Source organism: Podarcis vaucheri (assembly GCF_965113315.1).
Source record: "Podarcis vaucheri genome assembly, chromosome: 6".
Lineage (NCBI taxonomy): Eukaryota > Metazoa > Chordata > Lepidosauria > Squamata > Lacertidae > Podarcis > Podarcis vaucheri.
The window spans coordinates 43,830,538-43,858,403 of NC_138764.1; the positions used below are offsets into that span (position 1 = coordinate 43,830,538).

Sequence of the window (27,866 nt, forward strand, 5' to 3'; positions counted from 1 at the left end):
GCGGCTCGGCGGAGTCACGAGACTCGAGCGCCCGCTCTCCCAGCCTCTTACCTCAGAGCGGGGCCTTGGGGCGGGGGAGACGTTGCCTCGCCTCCCAACCGTATAAACGGCTTCCTCTGGTCCCTCTGAGAAGGGGGGGGGCGTGTTCCTAACGCCTTCTCTCCCCCCCCCGGTAGTTTGTTATTCACACATATTCACTCGCTGCTAGCCAAAGCAAGGGGCATGACGCAACTTCCCCGGGCTGACAGAAACTCAAAACTGGACCCGCCAAAATGAAAAAACAACCCCGAGAAGCTCCTTGCGGTTCAAGCCGGCAACGGAGCTTAGCCAGTGAAAGCCGAAAGCTTGTGCTCCCCACACTGGTTTTATTTTCCTCCTCCCCCCTCCCTTTCGGTAACGTTTGCGTATTTCAAAGCGTACATTTTTTTAAAAAAAATGTCGGCGGGACGGATTTCGTGTCATGAAAATAGAAATGCAAATGCATCCAATGACATGTTAAAGTCTGCCTCTCCTCCCCACCCCCCTACCCCATGAAGGGGCAAGGAGGGTATTAAATGTGGAAGATACGTGAGAAGAGTGAACGCCTCCCCCGCCAGGACCCGATCAATACTCTCCTACCTTCACGGCCATTGGTCTTTAAGAAAAAGAAATAAAGGCGCAAAGGTCCGATCAGGGATCATTTGACATCACGTCTAGTTTCGTCCCGAGCATTTGCTCACCCAACTAGGGATAGCAGTTTTGGGGGTGGGGAGACAAGCTTTTCGTCGAAGACATGGCGGGAAAGGTTAAATTCTCCCCTCCTAGCGCGCCACAGACCGATCCTGACGCGACCTCCCCACCTCTGCTTTTTATTTTTTTAAAAAAACCAATACGTGAAGCCTCTCACGTATGGTGTAGTTTGGCCCTTTGCCTGAGGTGAACAGTAGTACTCATAAACTACGTGCGTGCGAGGGAGATGCAGAAACAGGAAGTTAGGCGATCTTGAGCTAACAAAACTAAGAGGCTATCGCCGCCTTGTTTCAGAAGACCTCTCCCCTCTTTTGAAATTAAAACCCTCTCCTAATCAGATTTGCTGCTTGTCGACATTGGTTTTTTTAAAAATACTGCTCCCTATGTGGAACTAAGGTTTAACCCGGTTTAAGCCTATAGCGATGAGTCTGGTAAAATCTGGTGCATTATGGGTAAAAGCAGGATGCTGTTGAGATGACTTGATGTGCTATTGGTGGTGGTGGTGGTCAAAGTAGTAAACAATAACAAAACAGACTGGTTAGTAGTAGTAGCTGCGGGGTGCAGAGTGTACCCAGAAATTACCTGGCGACTGTACGATCTAATTCTATGCATGCACACTTGGAAGCGAGTTCTGCCAATTTCTGCAGGACTTGCATGGTACTAATGGGGCATAGGATTGGAGTCACATGCTAGTGGCCCAATCATAGCATGCTTGCTTAGGTTCCGTACACATTACTGGATTAAAACACAGCTAGGTCAATCTTTTCCTCAATTCATATCTAAGCTTAGGGGGGCACATAAAAAGTCAGTACAGTATTTCATAAGAATCAATACAACAGGTATGGATTGTGGCTAACATTGTGTGTACACTGCTTTTCCAAACCACTGGTGCAAGCATACTGGATGTAAACAGGAATGTGTACACTGACTAAGAGTAAGTCCCATTGAAATTACTGGGGTTCCTCCCAAATAAGAGTATGTAGTATTGCAGCCTTACAATGTCATTGTTTGGAATCCCTCATCTTCGCTAAGTATGTATGTAACACCAAAGAGATTTCAATAAACCTATGCAAGTGTGCCTCAGCTTTATAAAGATGAAATCAGAGGTGTCATTTTAACTTGCCTAGACATGTCTTCTTTACTGGGGAATTCATTAATTTCAAACTGCCTCAGTTGCAACGAAACATGTCTCTCCCGTATTGGTCTCCACAGCCATGGTCTCCTGAGATGGACAGGAGACAAATTTTGCCAGTATTGCAGGCAGATAAGCCACGACAAATAGTTTGCATCATGAGGCCATTGTTTTTATTTAAATTGTTTTTATGGATTATAATTTCTATGTCTAGATACAGGGCAGTAACAAGTGTTAAAGGCAATCGCAACATTTTAGAATCCACAGAGAAATCAAGGGATAAAGTGAAATAAAGTCTCTCTTAAAATTGCTTCATGGGCTTTTAACTTTTATTAAACAAGCTCTAATTTATTTATTGTTCCCAGCTATTTGTTTCACAATTTGATTGTGTATTACAGATTCTCATGCATCTTAATTATTTGCCTTGGTTATACACTGTTCACAAGTACATGCATTTAATTATATGCATCTATGCCAACAAAGTTCCGTATATTTAAAGCCATGGTTTTCCCTGTAGTGATGTATGGAAGTGAGAGCTGGACCATAAAGAAGGCTGATCGCCGAAGAATTGATGCTTTTGAATAATGGTGCTGGAGGAGACTCTTGAGAGTCCCATGGACTGCAAGAAGATCAAACCTATCCATTCTGAAGGAAATCAGCCCTGAGTGCTCACTGGAAGGACAGATCCTGAAGCTGAGGCTCCAATACTTTGGCCACCTCATGAGAAGAGAAGATTCCCTGGAAAAGACCCTGATGTTGGGAAAGATGGAGGGCACAAGGAGAAGGGGACGACAGAGGACGAGATGGTTGGACAGTGTTCTCGAAGCTACAAACATGAGTCTGACCAAACTGCGGGAGGCAGTGGAAGACAGGAGTGTCTGGCATGCTCTGGTCCATGGGGTCACGAAGAGTCGGACATGACTAAACGACTAAACAACAACAACAACAACAAAGCCCTTGAATTCAGTGGATTCAAATGTGCTTACGTGAGCTCTGGATTATGTCACTTCTGCATCCTAGACCTCATGGGACAGAATTGTGAGTTTCCAGGAAATCCCTGTTTAGATTTTGAAACTGAAAACCAATTACATTTTGCCTTCTCAGAGACGTGCTTATTAACATTCTGTGTGTGCTCTTGTTGGTCACATCCACACTACACATTTACAGAACATGGCTTCCCCCAAATAATCCTGGGAACTGTAGTTTGTTAAGGTGCTGAGAATTGTAACACTGTTGGGAATAACTACAGTTCACAGGACTTTGCGGGGGGGGGAGTTGTGTACTTTAAACATAGGTGCGGAAATTGCAAATATTGTAAACAATAGTGGCTTTTCTAAAAAGAATCATAAAGGAAAAACTTGGGAGAGCCCAAAGGAGAGGGAATATTTGCATCATTTATAGACCATTACCCCTTCCAGTTAAGCTATCTTGCTAGGTTTAGCTTGCAAATTGTGTCTTAATCTAACACAGTTACCATACTATCACAGTGCATGTTAGTACATATACAATATAACATGCATTGTGATAATATAGTTATACATGAACATGCATTGTGTCTATAACACTGCAATGGTATTTCACATGGTGCACATGGTATTTCAAGTAATAAAGATAATATAAACAGTGTATTTTGTTTATGGGAAATATTTCCTCGGCTGCCTTTTCTTTTAACACTATATAATTGCAAATTGGTTCTTTTCCCAAATCCTGTCTAGTGCTGGTAACTAACAATCTGCACAAAGCCAAATGTGATGGAAATATTTTTTTAAAAAACAAAAATAATTACAATTTCTAAAAAAAAGGTCCTCTCTGCAGATGTTACATGTACAGAAATGTTACATATGAGTTTCTAATGTGATCCAAAACCTTAGATGCATCACTTTAATCTGGTTTTCAGTTACAAAAGATATATTTTCAAAAGTTGTCATTTCCTGTAGAATAAAATTGTGGTTAAAATGTCTCAAACAAGTTCTTTTCTGTTTATATTTGATTCTTGTGTGGAGTACAAATGCATTGCAAGCTACTGGAGTGTTAACCATTCTTTAAGAGCAGCTGTCTCTTTCAAATCCCACAGCACTGTAGACTTATTTTTTACATTCCCCTTAGCATCAAATCTGCCTTTATTTCATGTAACAACTCAACAATTTTCAGAACATTTCAGAACTGATGGCAGGGTATGAAACACACTGGAGGGGGTCCTAGTTATCCAGAACAAGGTGCAACTGGCACACCAGCTACCATTTCACTTCTGACCATGCCCACTATCTGACCATGTTCTAGGAGCACTCCCAAACCATCAACTTTGTTTTTCAGGGTGACCTCATTTAAGGCAGGCAGATCCAGAATCTAGCAGGTTGCTCAGCCTCCCACCAGAAGCAACTCCATCTTATCTGTATTGTGTTCTAGGCCTTGTCCACAGTGAAGCAAAACAAAGCACTCGCTTGTAACTTTGTGTTACCTTATCTTTGCCTCTTTCAGTGCAGGGTTTTCAATCCTCTGAAAGTTCAAAATGGCAAGGATAAAAAACAACAACTTGCCTTTAAAGGGGAGGGAAAGTCCAGGATCCCACTGGGATGGGGAGGATGTCACATGGATGCCCCTACATTAATAGAGAGACAGGAAGGTGCAAATCCATGTTTTGCTCCAGGGTGGACAAGTCCTCAGTTGACCCTTATCCAATCTCTTTCTGACTTCAAACAGGTAAGTGCATTATCAAATTATTTATGAGGTGCTTTAGAGGGGGAGAGTGCATTTCATTTGTTCATAGATGTCCAGTGGTGTTTGTTGAGCACTATGAAATAATTTTTGTAGTCTATTAGCAGGGTTGGATCGCAACCAAACAGGGCCTTCCCCCCAATTGTTCAACTCAGAATAATATCTTTTTAGTGTTTGTAGCCAATTTCATTATTTTGACGAACAATTTTTATGCATGATATACCCCTGTCATGTAAGACAACAATAATTTGAATGGACCCACTCATTCATGCATACACTGTTTGTTGAACAGGCACTGGTGTTCTCAATTTTTGCAGTGAATGCAAAAAAAACAAACAACCCACCAACCCAAAACACCCACATGACTATTAACTATGTTTACCACACACATCAATGCCGCCATCTTTACAAGTGCAGATGAATTCCTTGCATATTTGTAGCTGATTTAAGTTTATCAGAACTTGAACCATCCTGTGTGTTTCCTTCTGCATCCTTATATTATATGCTCAGCCTATAATTATGTAATTGAACAAAATTATTACATAGGTATCCTACCAGCCTCCAGCGGTTTGTGCTCTAAAAGGCAACTCAGACTGCAGCCCTGTCTAAAGTTACTTTTAGTAAATATATATTCCTACCAAAGTGACTGAATTTTCTGTCTCATGGAAAGAATGGCATGAAACAGTCTTACCAAGGTATTTCATCAGATTCAAAACATAATAAATGATATGAAACTTAGATCAAAACCATTCAAGGCAGACTGGAAAGGCAGCGAACCAATAAATTTTAATCATACATTTCTATGATGGTACTAAAAACAAATCTCATGCAAGATCCCCTCATTGCATTAAAAACAAACATTGATTTACAAGCCTTTTCTCTCTCTTTCCTGAAACTTGTATAGATATCCACATTATATATGGGTTTCCTTGCTGACAATACGAGCCAAGCATCTGGAAATGTATGATGTAGCTCCATAAAACAATGTACTTTTAAGTGCAATCATATTTCTCCTATCATGCACTTTGGTGACATTTAGTCATGTAATCATAGTATCTTTATGGAGTACTGATCTTTCTGGATTTGCATATAAAACACTTTAACCTGCAACTAAGAACACCTACTTCTACATAATGTGTCAAAAGCCAGGGCAAAGAGGTGTGCCTTCAGCATTCAAGGTGCCAGACACACCTGTGTAGAGACAGTTCCACAACTTAGGCATTTCCAGAGAATGCCCTCTTCTGGACCACCACCTGGAAACCTCTGAGGGCAGAAGAGCTACTAAGAGAGTCCCATCAGCCAATCTTAAGAGGTTCTGAAGGGAATCACAGAAGTTGGAAAGGACCGCGAGGGTCCTCTCGCCCAACTCCCTGCAATGCAAGAATCTCAACTAAATCTGTCAGATATTTGTGGGATTCAAACACTAATGTGACCACCTTGAACTGGGCATGGAAATGAACCAACAAACCATGCAGCTGTTTTAAAACAGGGGTTCTAACAGAGATCTAACAGAACTCCAGCCAAAGATCTGGCTGTTGCATTTTAAACCAACTGAAGCTGCTTCATCATTTTCAAGGGTAATCCAAGCCTGGAAGCTACCAGAGCATGGAGTACAGTGGCCAAATCCAAAAGAGGTTGTAGTTGGTCAATCAGCTGCAGCTGAAAGAAGGCATTCCTAGTCATCGAGGATGCCTGAGCCTCCAGCAGCAGTGTTGGATTCAGGAGCACCCCTAAACTGCAATCCTGCTTGTTCCAGGGGAGTGTAACTGTATCCAGGGCAGGTCAGTTCCCCACCTCCCAGACGTGAGAACTCAGGACACATGAAACTTCTGCCTTTTCAGGATTATCATCGTTTTAACTGGAGATACCAGAGATATCCTGAGAGATATAACTGGAGATATCCTGGTACTTTCTTCATGCAAAAACGTGTGCTTCAACGTTAAGGTATGTCAAGTTTTTGATGCAATGGGAATCTAACATTATTGAGGGAGAAATACTAGTAGATGGCATTGCATTGCATGGCAGCTCAGGACTGCAGGAAAAAAGAATGGACAAGAGCAGGTCAAATTCACATACAGAGTGGATTGTGCAGTTTTTCCTTATATAAAGTGCAGCACTCACTGACCATAGGAATGAAGTTTATTGAACTGAGCAGATTCGGTTCCAGAATCATCCCTGGCACTTGCAGCAGCAACAAGGGGGCAAGGAGGTGCAGTTAGTATTTCTCCACAAGGAGCAACAAGTCTCTGCTGCAGGCAAATGTAAGAGAGCCAATCTGTCTTTTGATCTAGCTTCTCTGTCTCACTAGCAGCCAATCACACGGCTGCATGCTCCAAAGGTAGCTGCCATGGTAACCATGTAAACAGTTTCTTGTTGAAGCAGCAGCTGTTGGGAGAAACAGGCGCTGCAGTGAATGTTTCTTTTTGGGGCTCAGATTTTAAACTGATATCCCAGTGGCCCAGGCACTGAGCTGGTCCTATTTTTTCAGAGCTCCCTACCCCAAGCCCTTCCCCACATTATCCTCTTCCATAGTGGTAACTGTCGTTGCTGCTTACTCTAGTGTTTTGTCCCACCAGAAGGCAGATAAAACGCTCAACCATGTCCAACACTACCGCAGGCAACCTGATCAACAAGGGCAAGAAACAGAGCTTCATCATCAATAAGTAAGTACCAAAGGGTTACCACATCAAGTAGCAATGTCTAGGGAGAAAATGGGTTTGGGTTCACAGGAAAAGTACCAATAAATGTTAGTCATTTTGTGATGACATAACAGCTAAGCCTTTCTGATCCTTCCCACATAACTAGGCAGTGTTAGAAACTGGGATAGAAAAGCTAGGAGCCAAATAGCTTCTGGGACCTGGGTTGTGGGTGCCAAAAACAGAATGTCTGGTTGCCAATGGGGGGGGGCAACATTTTTTACTTATTTTGATAAGTGCATGAACTCACATGCAATTCACATTAGTGACACATGGTTAATATCGTATTTTTAGCAGAAATTCTGAATACATCTTTAATTTGGTGTTTACAATAAAAATATTGGTACCATACTTCGGTTTTCAAAACAATCTTTATGATTAAACTCCTTGAGTGTCAGCCAGGTGCAAAAAATGGCACCCAGACTTTTTGAGGTGCTCACAAATGGAGACTTTTTAGATGCAAAATACGACTGGCGCCCTGCTAATTTCGAACCCTGTACCTAGGGTATTTATGCAGCACAAAAAAGAAGAAATGTAGCATATATAAAGGTAAAGGTAAAGGGACCCCTGGCCATTAGGTCCAGTCGTGGCCGACTCTGGGGTTGTGGCGCTCATCTCGCTTTATTGGCCGAGGGAGCTTCGGGGTCATGTGGCCAGGCCGCTTCTGGCGAACCAGAGCAATGCACGGAAATGCCATTTACCTTCCATTTACCATTTACTGGATTCACAAGTTATGATAGTATTGTGATAGTTAAAGGCTTGATCGGTTAGGCAGTCCTTCTGCAAGGATATCCATGGAAGGTGATAAACTCACACTTAAACTGAGTGTGTAAGACTATACAATCCCTGAGATTGAATCTTTTAATATTCTGTGGCAATTACTGAAAAGGATGAGAGCATTTACTGCAAAATGTTTTGTGAATTGTGAAATAAAATAAAATCTGCTAACAAAAATTGACAGAATGGTTCCATTTTGAAGCTACTGCTTTGGCACATAATCTCACTTCTTTTTTTTAATTAAACCAGGACCTCAAAAGAGCAGAGCACAGTGAAGAAGTTAGCATCGTCCTCAGCTTCTGGTAGGAAAATGAGCTTCACCAGCACCATGCTTGCTAGCAGAGTTGGATCACTGGCTCGCAGGAGCGTACTGATTTCTTCAGAGGGAAAGTCTTTCGAAAGGGGCTCCATAGCAAGTTGCAAACCTCCTATCCAGGTAATGGCATAACATAACAAAAGTAACACAGCTACATTTGATAAATAAATGGGTGATGCTGGCGATGCCAGGCGTTTGCTGCACAACCTTTGTGTGTTAAGATCAATCTTATAATGAAAGCTAGCTATTTTCTGAGTAGAGACTTGTGAAAAAATGTGAAGGATACTGTTGATACTGTTTCCAGTAATAAACCATCAAGCAAAGTATTTTGCTATATAATGTAAGAGTAATTATGTCTACATATTGTGCTTTGCAGTTGATCATATGGACCATGGGTTGTAACCAGCTACCCAAGAGAGTAGGCTTACTGAAATCAATGGACATGACTTATCTCCATTTAGTTCAACGGCTCTACTCTTGAGTATGACTTATTTCGAGACAACCCTATGTTTCCAGGCCATTGACCTGTTGTCTGTGTACTGGTCTGCTATCCGAGTACTTAGTCTCCCATATGCCAGTGAAGCATGCTTTTTCTCCATGACGCATCATGACTCTGAGCTAAAGAGCTCATTACACATATCAGTTGAGTACATAGATGTGTTTGCATGAAAGTGTGATGGCATGAAGACTCTTCACAGTCCCACATACTCAGTCCATTATCAAATAATATGCAGTCAATCCTATTCAAGTTTCTTTTTTGCCCCCCCCCCTTAAAAAAAATGCCAATAGGCTGGAAAGACTACTTGCAAAAATACCACTACAATTCAAATTACAAGAAAGCAACAATATACTCTATCAATAACATCACGTTTTAAATTTCCATATTAAAAAACAACACCACCCCCTTCTGACTATATGCAAAGATCTGGTGGAATGAAATTGCCTTAATCCGCTTTATGAAAATCATCGAGGAGAGTCTGCTGCAGACATCCAGGAGAGGTTGGTTCCAGGAAAAGAGTGTCAGAGGCTCCTGAATACCTGGATGTCATATTACATTCCACCAGACTTAGTCTCATACAAATGCGCATAGGAGGGAGCTTTAGGTTGCAATACCATAGCCATTTACCTGGACTAATTAACTCTGTGACACTTAATTCTGAACAGAAAAGTATAAGATGAGATGTTAGGCTGGAGTTTTGTGCACACTTACCTGGGAGAAAATCCAGCTGAGCTCAATGCGACTTTCTTTTGAATAGACATGCAAAATGATTTGTTCTGTTAGTTTCAATAAATTAGCTTCAAATCTATTGGTTTTAGCTGCGATGAGAACAAAAACCGGCTCATATTTTTTTTTGTCTTGTAACTTTGTTGTATCCACAGGTTTTTGATGACCTAGGAAAAGATGTGACTCCCCGTCCACTCTACCAACCTGAGCCAAGTGTTGCCGGACCCACCCCTGGGCCAAGCATGCACAGACCAAGCAAAATCTTATCAACCCAAGATTTTGCTGGGGCAGTGCCAACAGAATTCTTGTCATCCCTCTCTCTGCAACAAGCGTCTGGGACAAGTATTAGCTTAGCAGGCCCATTCTCCAGGTATGACATCCCAACCTGTTTGGGCTCCAACAGCAATACATAATATTCAGAAGTGGGTAGAAAAGGGATTTGGTGTTCTCTTACTGCCTTTTTTGTTGCAAATTTAGTTGTATTGGCTGGGTAAAAGGGCAAAGGTCTTTAGAGGCCTGTCTAATGCACCTGTGGGCTGTTTCTCCGATTCCAGTTGTATGAGCAGAAGTTGTGGATGTTAACAGGCTGCAAATTCTGAAGCCAACACCAGCAGCTTTGCAATAATGTCAGATGGATTGTTCTTGCCACAGGGGCTTTGCGCCATGAACTTTTGCACAAAAGGGTGCCTCCTTTAAAAGGATGACTAGTCAGATTTAGATATGATTATGAAAACTACAGTTCAAGCAGGATCCATCCATTTTTCTGTTTCATTATCACGCAGTTCAAGGATGATTGATTGAGTGTATCACCCTCCTTCTCCTAACATATCAAGCTTCTCTTATGGCAGGCCTGTTCATTCAGCAGTTCCAGAATTAACTTCTTCTTAACCAGGAATCATAGGCATGTCAAGTAAACTGGCAGTTATTCGTGGAGTCATAAGGATGAGACAGTGCTCATTCCTAATCAGTGTCCAATCAGTTCCACGCTGTCACATTTTCCTTCGGTACAGGCATGTCTTGTTTTATTGCTTCTTACAAGGACATGGGTGCAGCTGCAGGCAGCCCAGACCCTTCATGGGGAAGGAAACTCCACTGCTGCCCCTGCCCTTTTTCTGGCACCGGGAATGGAGCTGGCTAGGGCTGGAGCCGGGTTTTCCCCCTGCAGCTGAGGGAGCTGGCTTAATAGGCTACTGGATAGTGTAAACGTAACTTTTATATGCACTGCAAAACAAAACAAAAGAAGTGTGGCTCGCTTTATTGCGGTGGTCTGGAATCGAACCCACAATATCTCCGAGTTATGCCTGTATTCATAGAGCATCCTGAGTCACATACACAAAGACCATCCTTGAGTTATTTCCCTCCTGTGCTGGAGACACTAGTTCCATTCATTCTTTCACACACACACACACACCAGTTTCAAGTCTGTCATTAGCCCAGAGAGGGAAGTTCCTATTGTCCCTAACAGATGCTTCCTTCCTGGGACAAATAGCTGAGGCTGGTATAGGGTATCATCAGGGCTCATGTACTGGTGGAACGATTAAGCTTCCCCTCTGTTCATCATGTTCCCAGCCCTTTTCACAGGGCCCCTGCAGTGGATATTTATTTTTTAAGCAGTGCATGTACTTAAATTCAGAGGTAGTACCATATGCCTTTTCTATGTCTGATGTAGCTCAAACACTTCTGCAGCCTAGTGGTTCTTCAGCTGAAATAAATACTCTGTGCCAACTAAACTGCTGTGGGATTTTATTGGTTGGCACCTCATATTCCTGTTATAAGTGCTTTGGCATTCTTTGTTATTTTACTTCCACTACTAACTTCCTCTTTCCCCCTACAAACTACAGAACTTACGGTAGTAGCAGTATTACAAAGTCTACTACTTCTACTGAATCACTGGCAGAAGAAATTATAGAACCTGGAACCAGACATGATGCGCTTGCTAGTTTTATAGGTAGAGTAAACTTATACAAATGCAATACACTGGAATTTTCTCATGTGGTATCACATTTAGGATGTCACGTGGCATTCCAAAATGCTCAAAGTCAGTAAATATTCAGGGCCAACCACATGTTACGGGGACGCATGGCTGCTACTGACCCACACCTGTTCTGCTTTTGTCCCTAGTAACATCTGGTAAAAGAAACGCTTGGTATATTGCCATTGCTTTTGCTGTTCTCTGTCCCTGCTTCATTTCATTGGCTACTGCTTGCAGAGGGCAGGAGAATAGATGTGGTGATGTCACATTTCACTGAACAAAATTTACTGAAAGCATGGGAAAACGGGCATGGGCAACACCTGTGCAACCTTTGCACCATCTAGGTAGGCTCTACTGGGCCAACACGCTGTATCTTATAGTAGTGTATCTTATAGTAAAGACAACCCTTGTAATATGATTTCTTAATTATTTAGCACAAGACATTACAAACCCATCAACTGCCCCAGAAAGAAAACGGGACATCTTGTTTTTCTTGTGAGAGGACAGTGGCCCCAATGGCCAGTGATTACGGGCTGCACTTTTGGGGGGCATGGCACACCAATACAGAGATTTTGGGGCGCAGCACATGATTGCTGCCCTGAAAAAACCCGCTTTTTGTGGGGGGTGATCTCACACAGGTCACACGACTCCCAGGAGAGTGCGGTCATGAAAAGATGGCATCCTGGTTTGGGGATGCTTTGTATCGGAAGGTTTGACATTATTTAATTCATTCACGTGGTTTTCTAATTTGGCAGATGTTCAGGTCAGGCGAGAGGCAGTGCCAGAGCCACTGACAAAGCGAGACCTGGAAAAGCGTGTGGATATTTTCCTTACGGAGACAGAAACCATTTGGTTATTTGACATGCCAACTGTCATGCTGTCGACAGAGTCTGAGGAAGCCGACTCTGTGAGGTAGGCACAATTTCTATGTAATGGGGCCCATCTATTAGGCCATGCAGCATTAGCTTTTCAATGAAAGTTACAGTGCAATCCTAACCATACCTAAAGGTAAAGGGACCCCTCACCATTAGGTCCAGTCGTGGCCGACTCTGGGGTTGCAGCACTCATCTCGCTTTATTGGCCGAGGGAGCCGGTGTACAGCCAGCATGACTAAGCCGCTTCTGGCGAAGAGAGCAGCACACAGAAATGCCGCTTACCTTCCCGCTGGAGCGGTACCTACTTATCTACTTGCACTTTGACGTGCTTTTGAACTGCTAGGTTGGCAGGAGCAGGGACCGAGCAACAGGAGCTCACCCCATTGCAGGGATTCGAACCGCCGACCTTCTGATCGGCAAGTCCTAGGCTCTGTGGTTTAACTCACAGTGCTGGTTTGGGGAAGCTCACTCCCAGGGCCTAATGTGGCCCTTTAAGCTTTCCTACCTGGCTCCCCGGACTCTTCCTAGTTTAACAAAAAAATCCAAGCACTAGAACGTCTGAGACTAGAGAGGTTCTACCCCTTTCCTTTGGCAGCAATCCTAAACACGGTCCGCCCAACTATGAACAAATTCGTATTCACAAATCTGTTCATCACATTTACTTGGAAGTAAGCTATAACTATTAAAATCCTTGGTCATATTAACCTGCAGGGAAACAGCAGAAGGTCAAGGTTAGAGCTTGGATTACACTGTTAACACAACTTTAATTTTCTGTGTCGGGAGGAGGCAATTCACATAACCTTTCTAAAGGCTACATAACAGCAGTGCAGCATTTCAACAATCTGGTCAATAATCTTATCTTCCTCTGAAGAATCTTGCAATCTATTGTAATGCCATTTAAGCACACTGTTCTACAACTTCTGGTAAAAACCACACAAGTGCATGCTTATTTCTAAGAAAATTTATGTCCCTGAAGGGAAAACAAAACAAGGAGGAGTTGGAGTACACACAGGTGTTGTTGCTGTTGTTGTTAATATGCATATGTATGTCTTTTGTTTTTCAAAGAAAAAAGAACGTAGCTTATATGGAACTCTGCAAAAACAGAGCTGGCAATGACCGATATGTCAACAGAATGATGCAAACTATAGGCGGTGCACCAAAGACTAAGGAAATGCAATGTGACAAAATTATCATGGATGACAAAGGTAAATTACAGTTTGGAAATGTTTTTGGAGCTCACTGAAAGAGGCATGGAGAAAGATCTGTAGACAAAACCAAAGCTTCTTTTATGTGGGAGCAAAGTCCAAGCATCATATTTTCCATACTGTCATGTAGGTAAATAAGAATGTATGTGGCTCTCGGCCCAAACTTTTTTTCACGCAAGCATCCATTCAGCAGGAAACATTCACATGGAACACCAAGATTTTGCTGCAGAACCCAAAGGAAAAATCAAGAAAACACTGTATTTCTAGAAGTCATTCCATCTATCTACTTGCAACATCTTCTCATAAAATATCTGGATATCACTATGGGCATAAGATTGCCACATTCCACCAGGGATAGAGCTTCTGCTTCTTTAAGATATCTAAAGAGGACCGTCAACAGGCGGTACTTTTCCTATCAGTCTAAGATGGTGGTTGGGCAACCTATATATAGAACTGCTGTCCCCATAGCATTTAAAGAAAACAGGGGTCCTTTACCAGATGAAATAGGCTTGGTGTTTTCATGTGGATTTCCCCCTCATTACCCCATAAAAAGTGAGTGAACATAAAAATGGCAGATGATAGGGAGATGTACCTGTCCAGGCCTCAAAACTGATATAGCTTTCACTGGGAGAATGATGATCCACCAGCGCTAGTAACTCATACTCTAGAAGCACTTTAAGTGTGGTAGGGTATATGCAGGTGTAGATTCCTCTAGGGGACTATATTGTGTTAAAATTTGAGAAGACCCTTTAGAAAGTTGGCAAACGTCTCTGGTCCCATTGTTCCAAATCTCCCAGAAAAATATGCAGCTGCAAATGCGAGACATTATGCACACCCAGAAAGGATTGTGCACCTTCCAACGACACTCACCCCAGCTGATTACAACGAGCTCATTCAATGAATCTTGCCATTTGCTACTCCAAAGTATAACTACCCATTTAGTTGCATTCATTTGTAACATAAAGCCATGCACATGCAGAACAAGGAGCTATCTAACAATGTCCTTTGTCTTTAGAGATAATGGCCACTACCTGGGATTTGTATGATTCCTTTAATGCGTTGGAAACAGCTATCGCAGAAAAAAGTACCAGACCAGTAAGTGTGACCAGCAGTAAGTCAACTCTATACAGGGAACGCGACAGAGCCATGTCCGTAGCTTCTGTAGGGAGAGGTAAATTCATTATTTGTGCATCTTTGCTAGCCATGAAAGGTTTCAAATACTCTATTACGTATGTGCCATGATAATAAAAAAAGAAACAAATGATCGTATACATGCAATTACACAGGAGGCTGCCTTTCTCCCTTGCAGCTAGGTTAGGACCCTAGAGATTATTGATGCTGATTTGGGGATGGCAAAGTATAGCAGGAAGAGGACAATTCTGCTTTTAACCTCAGTAACTTGATATGGAATCAAGTAACTTGCAGTTAATATTTCAGCCTTTTTGAGTGTTTACTGAGAAACAAAACACATTGTACCTGAAAGAAAAAAGGAAATAGGAATGGCATTTTTAGACCCAGGAAAAGCATTTGACATTTGGGAATGCAATTATCTGTATCAAGTTTTAGAGGAGTTCGGTGTTAGTAATTGGTTTATGAACTGGATAAAATTCCTGCTGTTTAAAGTGAATTATTTGGGGGCATACAACAAATAGGTCTGTTAGCGCTGTTGCTGTTTATTATGCTGATTAAACTCTTGGCAAAGTGCAACAAGAGCTGTTGAAAATACAAATTGAGTTAAAGTAGGATAAGTAATGTTTAAGTTTAATTTATATGCAGATGATGACTTCTGTTTAAAATAAAGTTCTATTTATAAATGAGATCTTTTATGAGTCTAATTGAATTGCTTTAATATTTGGTCATTTATCCGACCATAAAGTAAACCTAGTCAAATGGGAATGGATGTGATGTAATATGGAAAAGGAAATTAAAACAAGATAGCATAAACAAGCTGGGTTAATTCTATTGAGAGAAATACCTATAAGAGATCCATATATTTGGAGTACTTCTCAGTTGGAAGAACTAGGACAATTTAGGCTGCAATCTATCTCTTGAGTAGATGTGGGTGGGATCCCATAGGCAATCATGATTTGTTAAATATTCTTCAGTAATGACATTATGGGGAAGTATTTTTAAGTTTAACATTGTGAGATCATTTATATCCCCAAAAACTTGAATGTACAGTATCCCATTTCCTGTTAACTCTAATTTGAATCTAAGTAACCCCAATGACCTTTTGGTGGAACACACACACACACACACACACACACACACACGGATTGGGGTTGAGCATACCACCCTTCATCAAATATTCCAGATTAGTTCACAAAATTCAAAGCAAAATACAATCGCATAGTAGTCAAAATAAAACAGTAGTAAAAAAGCAGCTGAATATCGCTTTTAATACATGTTTGCTGTCCGTTTTTAACTCTAGATAACAGGAGACCTAAAAGCAGTCTGGGTAATACTGAAAGCAAATTATGAAGTTTCTTTTCCCACAATTCCTTCTGGGGGGAAATTAGATTATGCTATTAAATGACATCTGTCTCTTTCTTTCCTCAGAAAGCACTACAAGTTCCATCATTGACTTGGAAAGTGTAATTCTCTCCCGGATTCACGAAGAGATAGAAGACCACTCAGAAGCTATACTGAAATCTGAAAAATTTAGTCAAGATTTGTTTTATATGGAGAGGGTCCTAATGGAGAATATTTTCCAGCCCAAACTTGCAGCTTATCGGCAGCTTCCTGTCCTCCTAGGTATATTTTTCTTCAGACATTTTAATCTTGGCCTGAGAAACTTCCTTGCAAAAGTAACTGCAAGTATTTTTTAGTTTAAATGAGACTGTTGCGACTTTCTCTAACTCAGCTAATGAATGGTTTTTATCTTGGAACCACCCTTATTACCAACAGACTTTATTGAAATGGAAATGGATTTTCCATTGCTCCTGGAAACAAACTGTGTGATTTGTATAAAAAAAGCTTTTAAAACACTATTTAGCAGGCCCGGCCCACCCATGAGGCGAGGTGAAGCAGCTGCCTTGGGCAGCAGAAACGCCTGAGGCAGCGTCCCTGTGGGCATCCCACATGCCCCACTCACTCTGCATCATTGCCGCCCTGTGAGGGAGGCTATGCTAGGCAGGTAGTTCAGACACCAAAGTTGTGAAACTGCCCATATTTAGAGTATTTTTTTTTTTTGCTTGTTTTTTTATCAGGGCTGGCAGCTTTTTTGGGGGGGGCTAGTATTTAGCTGCAAAATTTAGAACTGAAATGTTGCAGTTAAAGCGAGGGGGAGGCTGCTTTTCTGGATTTTGGCATGTTTATGTTCCTTTATAGGTTCTGTGAATGGCATTATACATTTGTATCTTGCTTTTCTGCCCCAGGAGCTCAAAGTTGTGCACCTCATTCTCCCCTCCCTGCTTTAATCTTTGCAACAGCCCTGTGAGGTAGGCTAGGCTAAGTTAATATAGTTCTTTCCAACAGATTGTGGTGGCAGGGGTTGGGGGGGAAATGCAGCGCCCCCAATCCACAAGCGGTGAGCAGGGACAAAGAAATCTTGTTGGCCTCTGTGCTTCCTCCTCATAATTTTCTTTCTAAGGAGCTACCATTCTATCAGGTTGTCCCTTCTCCGCCTGAGACTGCAGCTGGGAAACTTGAGCTTATCTGGTTTAGCAAGACTTGCTTCTCCTTTCTTTGAAACCACAGGAGGTGGTGACTTGGAGGAGCTTGGAAGGCACACAGTGCCCCCTCCGGGCACAACTGAACTCTGCCACTTAGTCCTTTAAAGTTCTTCCTTCCTTGACTCTGCAGTGAGGGAGGGAAACAGCACTGACCTGGATCTTAAAACAAGGGAGCCTCCTGGAAGCCACCTCGCTTCCCCAAAAGACCCTCTATAGAGAACCAGGGGACCCTTCTGAACAATGTGGCCCCAGGCCCTCTAGCGAAATGTAGGTGGGGAAGAGAAACTTTATTTCCTCAAGTTTACCAACCATGATCCAAGCCAGTGTTATTTCCTCCATTCCAGGCACCAGGCCGAATTACACAGTATCCCTTAGCAACCAGGCTACTGCAGTTATGCACTCCGCCCTCCCATGGACACGCTCCATTGTTGGTTGGGGCGGGAAACCAGAAGATCAGGACAGTCACAGCAATACTCAAACTCTTTGATTCCAATTCTGTGTTTGTCCTTAAAGATAGGTAAAGGTAAAGGGACCCCTAACCGTTAGGTCCAGTCGTAGACGACTCTGGGGTTGCGGCGCTCATCTTGCTCTATAGGCCGAGGGAGCCTGCGTTTGTCCGCACACAGCTTCCGGGCCATGTGGCCAGCATAACTAAGCCATTTGTGGCGAACCAGAGCAGTGCATGGAAACACTGTTTACCTTCCTGCTGGAGCAGTACTTATTTATCTACTTGCACTTTGACGTGCTTTCGAACTGCTAGGTGGGCAGGAGCTGGGCCCGAGCCACGGGAGCTTACCCCATTGCGGGGATTTGAACCACCGACCTTCTGATCGGCAAGCCCTTGGCTCTGTGGTTTAGACCACAGCGCCACCCGCGTCCTTTGTCCTTAAAGACAGCCGGTGAGAACCTTAATTGTGCGGTTCTGAAAGTCAAACCTTTTCAAAGAACAGAAATCTGCATATCGATTTACACATATATTTGTTGATTCTAGCCAAAACACATACATTTAAACTACACTATTTTTTAATTTATTTTTAAAATCTAATAGACTAGTAAGTCATGGATCATTTTGGGCTGGAATCCTAAAACCAATCACAAAGTGCTAAATTCCATTGGGGCAAAATTTTGGACCACACGTATTTAAGTAGCAACAAAATGGTAATTTTGCAGACTATAGGGTGCAGGAAATTACTCAGAAGCACCTACCATCTGATCACAACCATGTCTTGTGGAAATTCAGTCTCCTCTGGTTACAGTCACAGATCAGTCAGTCAGAGTGTGGTGCTAAATGGCACTCAAAGAGCCAGCAAGCTTTTCTTTCCATCATTACCAGCATACTAAGGAAAGTTCTGTCCTAAGCATTCTAGCTTTATGAGGGGAGGCAAATTTGGCTTTGATCATGCTAAGGGAGGAAAGAGATAAGACTTCATTTCCTCCACACCACTGGTGGGGGCAAGCTTGGAGGCTTCTCCTCCTCCCACACACCTGTGGGCTCATCACCAGTGAAATCATAAGAGGGGCACCAGGATTTTCATACATCCCTGCTGGCACAGACAGAACTCTTCCTCCTACATACATTTCTTAGCAAACATGGAGGGCAACAAAACAGGTAGTGGCGTTCATATCAGGAGGAACAGAGAACATCCCATTATGTGGAGCAGGCATTGTGGCAGATACAGAGCTGCTGGTTTAACCTGATTATTGGCATGTTCTAGTATAGCTATTTCTATTTGGGGATGGAAGGACAGCAACGTTTTCTGTGTTTACATGTGTTCCTAGAGCCGACTGTCAAATCTGAACATAGCCTTTCTATATTTGACGAGGAATCCATAAAGGAGGAGGAGGAGGAAGAGGAGGATGTGCTCTCAGTTAGGTCATCACTTCTGTTAGACTTTAGTTCAGTACGAGAGGAAATCCTACCACCTTATATAGAAGGCTTGTGGACCTATGCATGTGACTTGATGAGAGGAAACAATGTGAGCTGCCTAGCTTGGAACAAAGTGAATCCTGTAAGTGACCTCTAAACACTTGGGAAAAATGTGAAAAATTGTTCTTTGCACTGTCAAAATTAAGTATCACTTTAGGAGTAGAATTTCTAAGCTTGTCAAAGCTACATTTGCAAAGAGACTCTATTATGATTATTATGATTATTATTAATATTACTGAAATTAATATACCACAGAAGAAAAGGCTGGCTTGTGTTTAGCCTGTCCCTCAAGATCATCTCCTGTGTTTCTCTGTCATGCATTTATTGGGAATGCTTGCCCACATTTGGTGAGTGACCAGTCTTTTGTTTGTTTGAAAGATGGGCTTTTCATTTTTCTCACAAAAGGTAGCCTACTTGCAAACATGCTGTTGGCCAGACCTTCCTGATCACAGCAGTTTAAACTGTTCTGTGGTAGCTTCATGACATCACAGTAGCTTAACCAATCACTGCCAGTTTTCAGCAGCATCAAATCCTTTAGCACTTAACAATATGCGTACACTTGGACAGCAATAATGATAGCGGCAATAGATAGGTGAATGGAAGAAGGAGCCAGCTGTTAAAGGTCGCAGCAGGGGGCAGAAACACTGACCGGATCCTATGAGCTGTGAACAGTCTTGCTACTGACGCTGCTCTGGATCCATAATGAGCAGCTTTTCACTCCAAATTAAATAGAGCCTCCAAGGCCATACACATAGCCATCTCAATGGTTGCTGTGGCTTGGTAGTGTAATCATGTGTTGTTGGTTTTTAGGATCTACTGGCTGTTGGTTATGGACAGTTTCGTTTTAAAGAACAGAAGAAGAAAGGCTTGGCTTGCTGCTGGTCACTGAAGAACCCAACGGTAACACAATACTTGGGCTGTTCCTCTTGATTTTGGTCAATTTGATACTATTTGCTGATAAGATACAACGGTGATGTAGCAACAAAGTTCTTTTTTACCCTTCCTTAGGCCCACGAGGCCTTCAGATTTGCTTCCCCGTTAAGACCACAAATAGCTCATTTATACCCTATCCTTATCTTAAGATATAAAGCAATCTTATAATCTAACCACCCAGTCCTAAGCTTACTCGCATGTAAGATCCCCTGAGTTGACTTCCTCCCACATACAGTATGCATAAGCATCACTAAGCCATATTATAAATGCTATGGTAAAGAAAACATGCCAACCTTGAACCATATATTACAAAAAAGTAATCAGAAATGTAAAATCTCCATTTGTACCTGCTGATTACAACAGATGGAACAAGTTCCATTTTGTTTTATTTTAATTTATGTTATTTAACAGGAATTATATATCATTTAATCATCAAAACCTATAAGCAGTTTACTTAAAATGCATTTTTGTGGCATTCTTCCCTTCCTTTTCTGTAATGAATAATGTAAGGTAGCTTTAGTGTTCAATAACTGAATTTCAGAATTTTAAAGTATCTTATTTCTTATCAGTTGCTAGCAATTATGGGATGAATTCAGTGTCCCACTCTTCTTATTGTTCTGTCAGCAGAAGCATTTCCACTTGCCAGATGAACTGACAACCTTCCTCTGCAAACTGTTCTGAGGGTACTCCCAACTCTCCAGAGTGGATTAGGGGGAGACAGCAGGGCTCATGGGGCCAGGAGAGGGCAGAAAGCCCCATTGTGCTGGCTTCTGCTAGTGCACTGGGTTAGTTGAATCCAGTCCAATATTTTTTCTTTTTTAAACAAAATTCTAATCTACATGCGAAGAAGATACACTCAGCAACATTGAAGGTGTTTCAGAAATGCACCTTAAAAGGAAGCAAAATTTAATCACAGCCAATCAGACCCTCCCTCCTGAATTTTAAATAATTTCTGGGGTCCCTGATTGTTTATAAAGTGTGAATGCACTCTTAGTTAATACAGATTTGATTTTCCAGTGGCCAGAGCGTGTCTATCAATCTCATCATGGAGTAACTGCATTGGATTTCTCTCTAGCCAATCCAAACCTCTTAGCAGTTGGATTGTACAATGGGACAATTGCAGTCTACAATGTCCAGACCCATCATACAACTTCAGTTTTAGATACCAGGTAAGTCTTGTGGAGGCACCTCCACACATTGTTCATTACATTACAAAGCATATCGTTTGTCTGGATCTAAACACACACACATTTCCAAATCCCACCTCTGTTTGGCTTTGACTATTCTGAAAAACTGGAGGATTAATTGGTTGTACTGTATTACACTCTCCCCATCTCTATGACGAGTTTCAGGCATATTTTCATTACCTGCATGTGTTGCTTCCTATATGTACTTGCATTCCTACCTCCAACTCCTGCAATCAGACATACTTGGAAGTCCAGAGAGGCCCAGTTCACTTCCAACTTTTGAGGCGCCTAGCCAGAATATTAAAAGGCGCACAAATAAAACATAATAAGGGGCACAAATAAGAGTGACACCCTTGTCCCACCCCTCTGATTGACCCTGCCTGCAATACCACTTTTCCCTTTTATTACTGTGTTGAGTTTAATTGTATGCATCCCAAAGCTGAGTTTGGTATTAATCTCTTGTTTCAGCGAATCTTATGATAAACACTTGGGCCCTGTGTGGCAGCTGAGGTGGGTTGAGCAGGACAGGGGAATAACAGGAGAAGACAAAGGGGAGATACTAGTCTCCATATCAGCAGACGGCAGAGTGACTAAGTGGTTTGTTCGGAAAGGATTAAGCTGCAATGGTAAGCGTTGTCACCTTACTCCAAACATTCTGGAATTACTTAAATGGGTGTGTGTGTGTGTGGGTTCCCCTAACCTTTCTTATGTTCTTGTCTTTTTAATATTATTGCCAGATACTTTGGCTGCTACATGTTGAAAGGTGGGATAAAATAATAACAATTCAGTAAGTAATTAAGTTAGGGAATAATAAAGACACTCCAGGTTATACAGCACAGAGAATTACACATAAGGGCTGTGATGCCATTGAGTGCACAAAGAACTAAGGCTATTTGCACACAGCCCTCTTTAAAAAAAGTTGAAATCCCATTGGCCAGCTGCTTGGTGGGGAAAGAGGTGAATAATTCCAGTTTACTGCCTCCCCTTCCAAACAACTGATTGGCAAGATCTGGGCCTCTTTTGAAAAGGCCTATATGTACAGTTCCAGTTGCTGGATTTGGAAAGGTAAGCAGGAAGCATCTGTTTGTGGATTCACCTTCTGATTAGTGATACATGTACAGAAATCTGTTTCCATGTTCACACATGCTGTGCTGTGGATGCGAGGGGTTCACTGGTTTACTATAGGGGTTTACTATAGGTAATCAGAGATGAAATAAATAAAGCCGTTTCTTATACTAGCTCCAATAGTCAACAAGGAGAGTTTGTAATGGCCATGTGTTGTGTAGAATAGAAACAGTCCCTATAGCCCTCATAGTGAAACAGGAGGTCTCAACATCTATATGCATTTGTTTCTCAACTCAGATCTGATGAAACTCAAGCGAACAGCAAGTGACAAGAAAAAGGGAGGGGCAGAAAAGAAAAGTGAAGCACTTATATCTCGACAAGCTCCAGGATTATCCTTTGATTTCCATCCAAAGGTGTCCTAATCTTTTATGATGTTTTCTGAATGTTTTGTCCACAGAGGTCAAAGTAATAATTTAGCTGAAGACAATGGATAGCAAGGAATGGAGGTCCGCTTGTTCCTCCTACTCATTGGTTGTTTCTGAACAAGTTTTATAGTTTAGCATGTTAGATTGACATAAAGAGCAGAGAATCTCTATTTTGGACATCTTTCCAAAGACTGCAGAGATTTTATAACCCATCCAACGCTAAAAAATTTAGTAGTAGCCTCTCCTAGTATTTCCAGGGAACTAGCTGGAGGGCTCCCATCAAACTAAATTAGGATTGTAGCTCTGAGCTGGTAGAATCAGCCACACTTTTGACAAGGCTGGGTGCAGCGCCACTCTCTATCAAAACCCAATTCTGCTTAATGGTCAAGAAATGGCTAAACTGGAGGTGGCATCACAATGTCATATTTCCCCTCTGCATGCACTGTCTTCCGAACATGCGACACATGCAACTCTTTCATGCCTTATTATGTATTGTTGGATATTGTTTGTTGGATGTCTGCTCTGTTCCTGGACACGTGGTTAGTTGGGACTTCTGGCTCAAGCCTTTGAGAATCCCATTACACTGGACTCTACTTTACCAGGAAAGAAGAGAAGCAAGCCTGACAATTTGCTGCAGTGAAGATTCTAAAGAATATGCCCAATCTGGATAAAGTCAAAGCCATTTACAGTAATTTGGTTTTATTTCAGGACACTAATATATACTTGGTTGGAACTGAGGAAGGTTTTATTCACAAATGCTCTTGTTCTTACAATGAGCAGTACTTGGAGACCTACAGGGGACACAAAGTGAGTAAACATAAATAAAATTGGGTTGAATAAGTAGATGCACAGATACTCACACACTGTCTTTAGTACCCTTTACACCAGTGATGGGGAACCTGTGGCCCTCCACATGTGGCTGGACTACAACCCCCATAATTCCTGACCAATGGCCATATTGGCTGGGGCTGATGGGAGTTGTACTCCAGCTATTCATACCTGGAGGGCCACACAGGCTCCTAGCCCTACTTCACATATTCTTCTGACAGGATTCTTCAGGTACCAATCAAATTCTCTGTGTTGGGGAAATCAATGACTAATGAACCACATACTTTAATAATACTTTCTTGAATACTGCATAGTTTAGAAATCAAGGTTTCTCAACCAGACTAGGCCAGATGACTCTGGACCAACCATTTAAAATCAGTTATCTTCTAGGTCATTATGCAAACTGGAATGCCAGGTTGTTGACTATAAACTGAGCAGGTCCTGCCCTGATGCAAGATAAGGCAGCCACCTCAAGCAGCTGCTTGTGGGTGACAAGTGATAATGCACTTAGAAGTTCTCTGCCCCGCTGAAATGAACAGGAGGAACCTTGGCTTCAAGTGGCAGCCAAGACTCACAGATACAGAGGTGTCTTTCAAAGCCATGCTACCCATACCACTGGTAGGGGACTGAGGCCTGGTCCCTAACATCACATCTGACATTGGTAGCCTGGAACCATCAGTGCCCCAAAGGCAGCACCTCCTGAGCCTAGTGCCTCTGAAATATTGAGCCCCACAATACCAGATGCCCCTTATTGCCATCAGTGGTCAGGAAGTCAAACAGAGGCAACTGCTTGGCTCCAGGCTTATAGGCTACCCCTTTAAGGCTTTTCTCCTCTCAAGAAAGGGTTGGAATCTGGGAGAAGGTCAGGGCTGAAAAGGAGATAAAGGGCCTTGGATGGAACTGAAAGTCCCTTGGAGAAAGCTGCTATTCAAGTGATCTGTCCAAGGTGCTGCAAGCCTGCTATACCTGACCCTCCTTATCCTCCCCCAGACCTGCTTCCACACATCCTGCCTCACACTCTGTGTAGGTGAAGTTGACAGCTGCTCTAGATTTCTAGAATTCTGACCACCATACCAGATTGTCTCCCCTGAAACCCTTTTTTCTCTCAAGCAGCCCAGTCTGTTGCATTCCTGACCATATTTGGGTTCCTAAAGACAAGAGGAAGAGCACAGTAGTACAACTCCCATTGTTAGGGCAGCAATCCGATGGCATTGTGTCCCTCATTAATAGCAGGATGGGTTGCCCTTTGAACTAGTGTCTCGGGACACCTCTGCGAACTTCCTTGACAGATACGAACTCAAAATGCTATTGTATAAATTTAAACATGTAGAAACCAAAGGAGGAAGCTTACATACACGTGAGGCACCGAGCAGAGCCAGGGCTCCCTTCAGTTTTCAAGAACCCTCTAGCAGGGCCTAACTGCCATTCTGCTTGTATTTTCAGCTAGCACAGCTACTGTGGTACAAACTGTAAAAGAGGCTTCAGCTATGCATGGGTCTCCCCTGAGTGTATGAATTCAGCATCTCCTTTGGATTCAGGCAAATATGCTTAACCTAGCTAAAGCTGTGCCATCCACCACATACTGCTTAGAGAAGTTCAGTGTCTCCCAAAATCTTGTTGGGCTTCAGTGCTGTGGTGCAGCATGCTTCTGTGCTAATCTTTGCATGTGTGTGTGTGTGTGTGTGTGTGTGTAAAATTTAGCAATTATTTTTTCTCTCTCTATTTCAAGGGCCCGGTGTACAAGATAGCATGGAATCCATTCAGTACAGAAGTGTTTCTAAGTTGTTCTGCAGACTGGAGTATTATATTGTGGCGCGAGGATTCAGTCCGTCCTGTTTTGACTTTCAGTTCCACTACCAATGTTATTTATGACATAGTGTGGTCTCCCAATTCAGCATATGTGTTTGCAGCAGCGAACGAAACCAGGGTGGAAATCTGGGATCTTAGCGTCAGCACGTAAGAATCAGCCATTTTCTTAAAAGCAATTTATACATCTATCCATCTAAAAAGGTACTGTATCCAGTTACTCTTGAACAAAGTAAACACAGCGTATCATACATGGAATGCATTACAAAACATGAGCTCTTCTGCCATTGTATATATTTCCTATTTGCTACGCAGCTATGTATCATTGGGAGAAACACTTGCACCTGATTACTTAAAACCCAACTGGAAGGAGCTCCATGGATATTGTTTCCCCCCCAGAGCTCAACGTTTCTTTCCAGGGGCCTAATCAGAGGCCACAGCTAACTGGAATGGAGCAATGGTACAGGGCAGAACCAATGCTGCAGGTTCAAACAGCGATCTAAGGTTATACATTATGTAGCTTCCTAACTGTAATGGCGTTATATACATCAGCATTACCAGCAGGAATAATTAAGGTAGTGTAGTGGAGGAAAATAACTTGTGATGCAAACAGGCAAGCAAGCAAGCAAGCAAACAGCAAACAATAGTAGTAGTTGTGGTGGTAGTTGTGGTAGTAACATATCTCACAATGGGATGTCCCACAGAGCTCTGCAGCCACCAGTTTTATACTGTATACCATTGTTTTGCATGTAGCCTGGATCCCCTGATTGTGCATCCTGCCACTGGAACTGTGAAATTCACGGCTGTGCTTTTTGCCAAAAACGCAGATTGCCTTCTAATTGGCGACAGTGAAGGATCTGTCACCGTGTACGCACTAAGAAATATGATCCCTTCAGACAGAAAGAAGGTACGTTCTGCAGCATTAAAAGCTGAAGTAGCCTACCCCAACCAGGGGCCCTTCTAACACCTGAGCCCCACTGCTGATTCACATGTGTGTAGTGCGTTAATCAGTGTCCCTATGCTAATCAGCTGGACTATGCTCTGTTTAGGTAGGCTTGCCATATGTCAGGAAAATTCCTGACATGTCCTGGTTTTTGGGTGTAAAAATGGAGTTGGGGGGAATTCGAGGTCACTCCCAATTTTGGTGGGAACAACCTTGTGGGTGTCAGGAATTTTACTTTTTGAAATACAGCGACCCTAGTTTAGGTGCTGCGACTATGCCACAGCGTTCTACTACAAATGCCTCACTATACATATTCAAGTTATGAGCGCTGGGAATGGTATGGCAATAGGGTGGGACCATCCACGAATGAGGTCGGAACATAGCTTGGCAAATGGCGGCGTTTTTGCCTAATAAGTCAAAGGCACGCTAGCAAAGCAGCCTGCAGAAGGACTAGCCATTCATGAAAGGCACTGCTGCTTAAACTTATGTTCAGCGGCATTCATGTGCAGAAGGCGGCGTAAGTGGCTTATTTTATTCCTCAGCGGACCAGTAACATTTTTATAAACCACACAAGCCCAGCTTTATGATGTAGATGCAACTTTGGTAATGTGAAAATTGTTTGCAAATTAGGAGACCGCACGGGTTTAGGGAGTATATAAATTCTAATTCTAATAATATAAGGTTTTAGTTATAATAAGGCTTTTTCCATCCAGAACTCGTTAGATTGACTACACTCAGAAAAGACCTAATGCAAACTCTTCCTACTTTTTTACCACTTTGCTTTCGAATTATCAGGTTTGTTAACGTATATATCTACCTCTTTTTTGTCTTTTTCAGGTGGATGCTTTGCATGATATGATTGGCTCTGTTCTAACCAGTCCAGTGTAGATATTTTCCAGCAATATTCCATGAAAAAAGGACGCAATATTTAATGCCTAGCAGTTAATTATGCAACAACCAACCATTAAGTGTGTGTGAGTTTATATGTGGGAATAAATTTGTTGGGAATCATTTAGAAATGCCACAGATGTTTGCTTGGAAAGTCCCAGTCTTTACACACACTGCTAAAGTGAGATAATCAATTCTTGCTACCAATGTAGTATAGTAAAACAATGTGCTGAAGACTCTCTAGGAGGCAGAAGCTAAAGCTGTTATATGCTCTGGCAAGAAAATGCTTTTGTAAATACTATAGACACCTACATAGCATTTCAGAAGTTACAGTGGTGCCTCGCAAGACGAAATTAATTTGTTCTGCGAGTTTTGTCGTATTGCGATTTTTTTCGTCTTGCGAAGCACGGTGTCGGGAAAGCTTTGGAAAAGCTTAAAAAATCACCAAAGTCTTTAAAAACCTCAAAAAAGGCTACCACACCGCGTTCTATGAGTTGCTCCTCGAAGTCAAGTCGCAACTGTATTAACGGTGTTAAGAAAAAGGAAAC

At 42.3% G+C, this 27,866-nt stretch overlaps 2 protein-coding genes across 6 annotated transcripts in view; one reads left to right on the plus strand and one right to left on the minus strand.

The window, feature by feature from the left end:
• The window catches only part of MIER1 (MIER1 transcriptional regulator), a 40,919-nt gene extending 38,969 nt beyond the window's left edge, over positions 1-1,950 (minus strand). Inside the window, exon 1 of the mRNA XM_082227603.1 lies at positions 619-1,950. Coding sequence (XP_082083729.1) covers positions 619-630 — 12 coding nt within the window. The 5' untranslated portion in view covers positions 631-1,950. The remainder of the gene's footprint in view (positions 1-618) is intronic.
• DNAI4 (dynein axonemal intermediate chain 4) lies at positions 70-27,391 on the plus strand. Of its 5 annotated transcripts, none has more exons than XM_082227586.1 (18): positions 70-393; positions 7,153-7,239; positions 8,299-8,485; positions 9,746-9,960; positions 11,432-11,538; positions 12,318-12,474; positions 13,503-13,642; positions 14,658-14,813; positions 16,202-16,396; positions 19,096-19,325; positions 20,054-20,143; positions 21,194-21,345; positions 21,832-21,989; positions 22,726-22,841; positions 23,562-23,660; positions 25,411-25,637; positions 26,241-26,394; positions 27,268-27,391. In XM_082227586.1, the coding sequence occupies exons 2-18, from the start codon at positions 7,175-7,177 to the stop codon at positions 27,316-27,318; spliced, it is 2,499 nt and encodes an 832-aa protein (XP_082083712.1). In that variant the 5' UTR covers positions 70-393; positions 7,153-7,174; the 3' UTR covers positions 27,319-27,391. The 5 variants fall into 5 exon arrangements, 4 of the variants coding, with proteins under 4 accessions (XP_082083712.1, XP_082083711.1, XP_082083710.1 ...); XM_082227585.1 differs by lacking the exon at positions 70-393 and adding an exon at positions 2,406-4,561; XM_082227584.1 differs by lacking the exon at positions 70-393 and adding an exon at positions 4,593-6,520.
• Positions 27,392-27,866: the final 475 nt, after the last annotated feature.